The sequence below is a fragment of the Formica exsecta genome, unplaced genomic scaffold (assembly GCF_003651465.1).
Source record: "Formica exsecta isolate Colony F162 unplaced genomic scaffold, ASM365146v1 scaffold47, whole genome shotgun sequence".
NCBI classification, from domain to species: domain Eukaryota; kingdom Metazoa; phylum Arthropoda; class Insecta; order Hymenoptera; family Formicidae; genus Formica; species Formica exsecta.
In genome coordinates, this window is record NW_021851936.1 from 546,140 (window position 1) to 556,138 (window position 9,999).

Sequence of the window (9,999 nt, forward strand, 5' to 3'; positions counted from 1 at the left end):
AAAAAAAACAATTTATTAGTTGCTTCAATTTTTTGTTAATTAACTTTATATACATATATTCTTTAATTTTGTATGGCAAAAAAAATTTAGTGATATTAAAGCATTTACAATACTACAAATTTTACAAAACTACATTATAGGAAAAGAGTAAAGAAATTCTTTGATATTATCAATGCTTAAACATAATGAATAACCTGATGAGACGTATATGATCCTGTACGCTGTAAGATAGACAGTTTGCGAAATTGTTAAATTTATCGAGATCGATGACGCGCGCCTTGAGATTCTCCAGCTGGCCGCACACGTGGAAGACCAGCAGACTCAAAAAACAATCTGTACCGGTGTACGCAGCGCTAAACATAAATATGCCGATAGTTTGTAGGGTGTATGTTATTTCATAAAGCGGACTTTTATCTCGATCATAAAAGTAATACGTTTGTAACGGCACCAATCTACCCGGATCCGTTTCATTTGACAGATATCTCATTGAAATGCCGAAAACAGGAAGAATAGTAAACAAAAGAGAGGCCATGAACATTATAAAATATCCGGATATCGTGAGCATGCACGCGAGTCGCGCTCGTTTTATCATAATATTCCTCTCTTGCACAATTTTTGGCTTTAACCAATCGTGCTTAATCATGTTTAGAAGCGGTAGAATATCTAGAAACAGTAAGTATGTAGGAATACGTGCGTCACAGTTGCGTGCTTATTCTTGAGATAAAGTAGATATCGTGTTTTCGGTGTACATAATCTATAAAGATATACGCTCGTTCATACCTTTCTTTTTCCTCCACATAATTAAAAATTTTATAGCTGCCATCATAGATGGTAAGGTGTATTCCAGATTATCGATCATCGACATTATATTGCCCCATATTCTGAGCAGAGAATACACACTCGGAATGATACAGAACCAGAATCCTATATTCAGCATAACGATTACGCGTACGTTTGTCATTAATTTCTCCCATTTAGTTTCATTACTTTTTGGCCAAATGCCCAACGTTCTCAAGCAAGTCCGATTTAATTTAATGGCCCATTCGTAATCTGCACTTATATTTAAAAGAAATGAGATAAAAGAATTTCATTAAAATCAGATCATCTTATTCAACACATCAAACATTTTTTTATGTACGGTTTTTTATATATATGTTTCTTTTTCTCCGTTAAAATTTTCTTTTCTGTGACAAATATTTATATCTACTTTACATATTTATATTGTCAGAAATTAGATATACATCTCGTTATATCCAAAGATATACGTAATCATAAATCATTACATCTAATATAAAAAAAATGGCATATATATATTATTTAAAATCAAATATTGTTATTATTATTAATTGTGTGTATATAAAAGAACATCATCATTTTATGCAAACTTTAGAAAGATATATATAGCTAATTATTCTTCCAAAGATACGTTTTCGCCTAATTTTAACTTGCATTTACAATAATCTCGCGTTATGGAAAATAACTCAAAGTATGGATATATCTGCTGTATGAGATGATGAATTGGTTTAATCTAATCCAGTAATCGAGGGAGAATGAACACCTGCGTATTCCGTGTGCTTTAATGTATCCATATCGGCGTCTGCGAAGGGACTGAGAGCTTTCTCACCCTCGTTTAGGGAGGCGGTAGATCGTTGCGTGCGACAAAATTCGCTACACTTAATATGTGTGCCCTCTTCTACAGATGTACATGTCGCACATCAATAATACAATATCCGTAACAAGAAGGTGGGCAATGTTTATGAGGAAATTAATAGCACGAATGCGAACGAAAAGTATAGATACAGGGCCGCACGCAGAAATAAAATTTGTAAGCGCGGGTTAAAAAATTATTACTGGAAAATATATTTAAAGTCACGCTAAATTGTGTACTATGTTTTTGCTTATTATATATAGATCGTAAAATATTGATTTAAAAAAATTATATATATTTAAATATATATATATCAGAATGAAAATTTAAAAGTTTAGTTTATTATATCGATAAGTGTTTGGTAGCGCTTTATCGCAGTTTTACATTTCTTGTATGCGTGAAATGACTTTTTTTTATGACAACTTTTGAAGAACGACATCTCTCTCTCTCTTTCTCCTTGCACTTTCGCTTATCTCTAGCTAGAAATTTGTGAAACCGATCCTGCTGTGCGCCCCTTATTAATGATTCATTGAAACTGCGTGGCGCAACAAGGGATGTGAAAGTTTTCCGAGCTGATCCTCCTCCAACTTTTATAAACAGTTGTTCTTTCATCACGTCTCGGCTAAATTGCACGTTCGACTATAGACTATAGACTTCTCGACCATAGCTGTGAATATACACGATTACCAGTGCGTGTGTCACCAGAGATGACTAGAATATCATGCAATATTACCAGTGCATGGGTCTTTCATCGGAGATGACTATACTATCATAGATCTAAGTGTGAATATCATATTTCGATTATTTCTTATATGGGCAAGTATAAGAAATTTTGATATCTGGTATATACCATAAATTAGAATTAAACAACGTGACAATTATACACAGTGAGATGTCAAAAATAATACATTTAAATATTTCTATTGTTTTTGAATTTACGAGACTATTGTTAAAGACGAGGTTGATTTGAAGAAACATGGTATGATAAACAGTAGAAAAAACAACATTATTTAGACCCCTACACACAATATAAATATATATATACTTTATGATTGTAGTTAAAAATGTAAACCATATTAATTTTTGCCATACATATATGGTTCTTGTTATGAAAAAATTTTGTCACCTTAGAAGATTAAACATAGAATTAATTTATAATATAATATATAATGAAGTACACATATTGTTATAATAACAAGTATACTCTGATTTACTCTGATTATATAATTTTTATTTGTATCGATAATAACACAATGATGTCTTATTGGATTTCTAGATGAATGTTTTTAATTCAAGTACGATGGGCCAGTAAGACCGATATATAACCGCCCGATGTTTTTAATAACTAAAATATAATACATTTATATAAATATAAGGCATAATATTTATGTAAAAATATTTTACGAATTTAATCTTACAAATTATTATGTTTTATTTCCTCTCCCCATTCGCATTATTAATTATTTATTAAGATAATTAATCTCCAAAATATAGATATCGATGTGTGTAATACATGCAACAAAATACAATTTTGATATATGTAATTTTTATCACACAACTTATTTTATATATTATCATAGAATGCTTAGTATGTTATATTATTTATGTTTTACATTGTGAGTATAGAATTTTAAAATTTTATTATAGAAAATTTTTTTATATTTTATGATAGAAAAAATTTTGCTATTTGTTTAGTTGTGATCTATAATTTTAAATATCTGCAAGATATCTTTAATATTACATTTTTTATGCAGAATGTTAATGGGGAGAATTTTTGTATGACAATATTATAATGACGTTTAGAGTTTAGAGCTGATCTTACACTGCAAAATGTAGCCATTGTCATAGGAAAGAGCTTTCCTGCGGTGAGGTACAGCGGTCTCTTGGCCTGAATCATCATAATCAGTAGATTCCTCGCCTCTCTCGGCTCCACGTTGTACCATTTGTATTGACAAACAGCCTCGTAAATCCCGTTGCACTTGATGAACAGTGAAAACGATCAAAGAATACGTTTAAGTATAAGGGTAAGTTTATCAAATATTTAAATAAATATCACACAAAATTAGATAATTTTATACTCTGTGAAGAGTATAAAAAGAAAATAATAATGAAAATACTTACTTGGATAACTAAAAATTCGCCTACTACGCAATAAAGACACATATGCGTGAACGTATTGATAAATGACGTTATGATGAAAATTAATCGGGCGATGGAGAGATTGCGACCTTGTGTCATTATCTAAATAATTTAGCAAAGATGAGTACGTAATTGGAGTTTTCAGATATGTAATTAGAGTTTTCGGATAAATGTCTCTTAAAAGACTAAAATTGATTTAATCAGATCGACGAAGTTAAAATAAAAATTTAACAAGTATTTCTGTTTGAAAAGCAAAAACTTCTTTTCAAGAAGAAGTTTAATTTACCGAAATAAAATAAATGGCAATAATTTCGTGAAAATTTTTCTTTTTGTATATATCTCTCATAATTTTTTTGAAAAAATAAATTATATCTACTTTTTATTATTTAAGATAAATTTATAATAGAAATTTAATATACATATAGTATGAATCAATTTCCTTAAATAATAAAAAAAAAAAAAACATTTATATAGTTCTAATCGTAAATTTATCAGTTTCTTGCAGATAGAAAAATGCATAAATATTACAGAAAAAATACTTGCAGTAACAAATAAAAATCCGTATAGAGCGAAGAGTATGCCGAAATAAACCAGCAGCCCAAGCAGCATTAAAGTAAACGTATCGTCAATGGTTTTGATAGATCTGTAAGAAAAAGTTAATAAACATAATAACGTCAATAAATATTACATTTCGGTTTTTACTTATCCTTTATTTGTTCTTGGAAATATAAATAGATAAAACTACGTAAATTTGTAATTATAATGAAAATGGCAGAAAAATTTTCATAAATGTAGTTTTATGTAAAATTTATATAATTAATAAGTTAAATTATGACTGCTCAAAATTGTTTTAGAAGTTACAAATGTGTCAATCAAATTTGTTAAATTCCGCCAACATGAAATCTTGTGTGAGTAATTTACGAATCTATTTTAATGTGACACGAGTTTTTAGATTAAACAACAAAAAGGAAGATATGTGATGCGTTGGAGAAGATTCTATAATTTTACAGTAAATTAATTCATTTCGTCCTTTCTCTGCAATATGTACAAGACCTGATAAGACGTATATGTTCCCGTATGTTGGACGATAGAGAGTCCTTCAAGCAATTAAATTCCAGATCGAGGATACGCGCTCTGAGGTTCTCGAGCTGGCCGCATACGTGGAAGATAAGAAATCCCATAAAGGTGTCCGTACCGGTGTATATGGTTGCGGCTACCATCAAGCTGAAGCCTTGCAGAACGAAGATTATCTCGTAAAACGGACTGTCATTTACGTTGTACAAGTAGTATGACTGCAGAGGCATTAATCTATCCGGATCGGTAATATTTGTCAAGTATCTCAACGACACGCCGAAGCTGGGAAAGATTACGACCAGAATGAACGAGACGAACATCACGAAGTATCCCCATATCATTATCAAGCGTGCAGTTTGTGCACGTCTTACCATAATCGTTCGTTCTTTACCCGTCTTTAATTTCGTCCAGTCCTTTTCAATCATTTCCAAAAACGGTATCAGAACTATCGGAAATAAATTGGAATTATGATGTTATAAAATAATGAATATTGAAAATATGATGAGAATTAATGCTAAAAAAAAAAAAAAAAAACGAAAAAAAAGTTAAAATAACAATATATATATGTCTTTTTTTTCTCTTTTATGTCTTTAACTAATTTAGATAATAAGTATGTTACTAAGTACATCTCTAAGTATAATATTAAGTATATCCCTAAATAATTTGGATACTAAGTATATTACCTTTCCCCCCTTCAAAAAGAAAAAAAAAGAAATTTTTTTTTTATGTACAAGAAGAACGAAAGAACGAAGGAAGGGGTTTTGGAGGTCGCCTTCTCTTTCCTTCTTCTTAAAAATAAGAGAAGAATTAATATTTTAGCCTTGTAAGATTTTAATATTTTGTAAGAATCAAAGGATCGCATTTAATTGCCGCAATTGAATGCGATCTCTCCAAATATGTAAATCAGAAAGAAAAGAATCGTCAAATAAAATTTTTGTTGCAAATGTTGCATCCCCAACATTTGTCTAAGATTGTATATAATAAATTTTATAGTAAACTAATCTTTTATAAAATTTTTTATAAAATTCATGTAATCAATATATATATTTACAGATTCTTCTCTTTTTTCTTAAAATTTTAATTAACAGAATAAAAAGAAGAAGAATTGAAAGAATATTCTTTTGTGTGTATTTCTTCTTTTTTAATTTAAAATGTAATATTTGAGTTTTTTTTTTTTTTTGTTAAAGAATTACCTTCCTTTTTTTGCCACATTAGAACGAGTTTTATTACTGATATCAGAAGCGGCAAGCTATACTGCAAGTTATCAATCATGGACGAGATATCGCCCCATATTCTGATGAGAGAATGAAAAGTCGGAATGGCACTGCTCCAGATAATTATGGTTAATATAATAATCACATGCGCATCCGTCATCCATTTCTTTCGTCTATCTTTTTCCGGCCAGATCCCCAATAGTCTCAAGCAAACCCGATTTAACGTAATGAACCATTCGTAGTCTGTTTCCAGAAATAAACACGATATATTAAAAATTTCAAATAAAATTTAAACGAAATTTATTAATATATATATTTTACTGAGATTAATTTATGATCTATTATCTAGAGAGAAGCAGCGTGTGTATTGCACACATATTAATTTTATTATCTATTTTGAGATATCAGGTTAAATTTTTTTAGATGGATAAAATATTATTAAAGGATAGTTACTACTGAATTTGGTGAGTATCGATGAAAGGGTTTATTTTTTATAAAATTTTGAATTTTTTGAGAAATGTCTGTACACGCATGCTTAAAGCAGCTTAAGCATTGTAAGATAAAATGATGAGGAAGCAATGTGCAAATTTTTATTTTATCTATGTAAGAACGTATTCTTTCACACATAATCATTATATTTTTCAGCTTTTATTTAGGAATATTATTTGAAAATTCACTGTTCATGCAAAAGAGAAATGTGTGCTACTGTATGAAAACTATTCCGGAAAAAAGTACCCGCGTGTCCCGAATGAGCCGAGACATCCATACCAGCGTACACGAGGCGACTAACTTCTTTTTTCTCGGTGCAATTGTATTCTCGACGATCTGTACAATGAAGTGCGAACTGTGGCGTGTACAGAAAGTTCCGAGACTTAACGACGTTCTACAGGTGGATACAGGTAGCTATTAACAATGCAAATGTCTGTAAGCACAAAAGATGCTTATAGCTCAATTATTCACCCCAAGAAGGGTTGAATTGCCGCGGGATGATTAATCGTCCCTCTGCGAACGAAACGGCTGCGAACTATCGACAGCATCGATGCAAAGGGCCGCATTTACTTATATATCAAATATATATTTCACAAATCGGAAAATTATGTAGCAAGTTTTAGGATTCACTCGAAGCATGTGTTCACGTTGCACATTGTATATGTAAGTATGTATTAAGGAATTAAATTTCTAAAAAAATATAATTAACAGTTGTATAAAAATATATAATAAAAAATATATAATAGACACAATATACGAGGATTAAATTGAATTTAATGATTAGTTTAACCTTTGAGAAAGACTTTTCATGTTTCTCTTTTTATTACTCGATCACCCTAGCAGTCTTTAAAACCGACCCTGTATAAAGTAATTATTGATTAACTAAAAGGCGTACAAGTTTTTACAGTTGAAGCGTTGAGGGAAATATCGAAACTTCAACTTTTGTTTTTGCTTTCCCTGAAATACTTTCTTTTCACAACGGTCTGATAAAGTTCTGCAAGCAAATTATATACCAGCAAGTCACATACACAGCTGTGAGCATGCAGCACAAATACACTCACCATTATCCAACTTGTATCTATCACCAGAACTAGACTATAGTATTTTAATTCCTAATTGTTATATCAGCAATATCATTTCGAACACTGTTTGCTGCTTGTTGTTTATTAAGTCTGCAATTGTAAATTTCTGAGAGACAGTGGGAAATATATAATCTAATGAAAGAGAATATATTTTTATAATATTATGTAGATGTGACAAGTATTCAGCATTTCACAATTTTTATAAATTATTATATATTAAAAGAAAAAAATTAAACATTTTGATAGCACAGAGATAGTCTTTATTTAATGTTGCAAGTATTTACATAACGTAATTTGCACGATTGTTTATTCGAAATTAAGATAAAATAAAATAAAGATAAAATAAACAAAAATAAAACATGATCACATGTTACGCAATTATGTAACATCGTCGATCTTGTAATCTTATGAGTACATATTTTAAATAGACAGTATTTGATATATAATTTACAATTTTATTTTTATAAAATATATTTTTGAATATATATATATATATATATATATATAAACAGAGATATAAATATATATTTATAATGTATTTTAAACATATAATTCACAACTTGACTTATCGGTGGATTGCAAATTGCTTATAGTATAAGAGCAAAATTATTAAAACGAGAATTTTTTTAAAAATTCCCTGAGTCCCAATAAAATTCCATGAGAATTCTCTGATTTCTCCAAATACAAAAAAATTCCCACAGATTTTCCATGTTTTTCCAGGGAGTATATAGACCCCTAAAAATAAAGGTCATTATTCATGTCCGGCCGATAATAAAGTGCTTGCTGTTACAAACGGCATCGATCGTACGGAAATTCCGTGAACACGCTTTCGCACAAGCAGTAAGGAGTAAGCAGTAAGTAGTTTCGTGTTTAGAGGGGTGTGAGATTGGAGGAACGATGTACGTTACTTCGACGGATGGGATATGGCGTGGAGGGAAGAGGGCAAGGCTTCGGGACTCGTTCGTCGAGTAATTAGCGACGGTAGCAAGAGGAACGGTTTATTAGCGCGGAAAGCGCCGAACACTGCCGGGGCAAATATTCTCGCGAGCAATACCGTCGCGGGAGAAACGTGGGCGGTGAACTAAACTTCCGGTAGGTATCTAACCCTCATTTCAAGTAAATGGTGGCTGCGCATCCTACTGGTGGATCTTACTAACGCTACATCGATGTTGACACCGTGTGCGCAGAGTAATGGGAACCACATTCCGCGTATTTGTGAATAGGTTCCTTCGAGATTGCCGTAATCGAGAATGCGACGTGAAAAGGATATCCGCTTAAGCGAAATTAATTTCTTTTTTTTTTTGTATTACAGAATCCAGAGCTAATTGCGATCATTGAAATTTCGACTTTATAATGTAAAATATTGCACAAACAGATTTTTGCTTTTTTCGTTGATCGTCGTTAATCTCGGGATCGTCGATATTCCAGGGACGATATATATTTCTTACTCTTCAATATTATTGAATTTTGTTCACGCTTCAAATGATAAGAATGTGGAGAATTTTGCTAGAAAAACTTTTGATCGTTTCGAAGACGTATCCTTCGCGTCACGGTTCTCTCGCAGTTCCTTCTCGTATCCGAGAAAGGGAATCGTGCTATGTGTAAGGGTGGACAGTAAATTCCGAGCAATAACTGTTCCTTGCTCGCTCAACCCTTTGCCCGAGTGTAACACCGGAAGCGCACACTCACCCTCGACGCATTTCAGACGTTCACCATCCATAACTTCAGAGAATAGGTGGAACGTTGCGATATGGCTAGCCGGAGAGTTCTGTAAACAGCACTATATATATATATATAAATTTTATCGTGTAAATTAATTTTTATCAATATTATTTTTAATATAATATTAGAAATTATTATTGTACATATACAAATGTACAGCTTTGTTTCTTGTAATCTATCATTTCTCTCTTAATATTGTTCGCGATTATCAGTCATTTTCAAAACTCCGTATTAAAAATAAAAATTAATAACGGTGTAAAAACGATGGAAAACCTTTACCCTTTTAGAATCTCACGCAGATATTCGCGATTATGTTCGTCTATGCTGGCGTGAACATCCGGAACCGGATTGTTATTGCATGAAATACCGTAAGTAGCCACACCGACGAGTTTGTCTTCGTAAATTAAAGGACTGCCACTAAAACCCTAGATAATAGTATTAATGTTAAATATTAATATTATTTAATTTCGATATTCCTATTCTGCTAAACTTTCACATACACACCCACATACACATACATATACACACATTCACACACTTTGAATTTGTGCATACATGGCTATTATAACATTATGATTCTTATTTACACAGCTTAATCGAATTCTCTTTTATAATTAATATTAATTATTAT

At 31.2% G+C, this 9,999-nt stretch overlaps 2 protein-coding genes across 2 annotated transcripts in view; both read right to left on the reverse strand.

Moving 5' to 3' along the window:
* Window positions 1-4,279: 4,279 nt before the first annotated feature.
* Window positions 4,280-6,508, reverse strand: LOC115241124 (the record flags this gene model as incomplete). Its single annotated transcript, XM_029816685.1, has 3 exons — window positions 6,055-6,508; window positions 4,841-5,306; window positions 4,280-4,430 (listed from the first exon to the last, which is right to left on the reverse strand). Coding segments are annotated over exons 1-3 (798 nt in total), but the record flags the coding sequence as incomplete, so codon positions are not given.
* A 3,068-nt stretch (window positions 6,509-9,576) lies between these two features.
* The window catches only part of LOC115241217 (chymotrypsin-2-like), a 1,871-nt gene continuing 1,448 nt past the window's right edge, over window positions 9,577-9,999 (reverse strand). Inside the window, exon 4 of the mRNA XM_029816872.1 lies at window positions 9,577-9,793. Coding sequence (XP_029672732.1) covers window positions 9,644-9,793 — 150 coding nt within the window. The 3' untranslated portion in view covers window positions 9,577-9,643. The remainder of the gene's footprint in view (window positions 9,794-9,999) is intronic.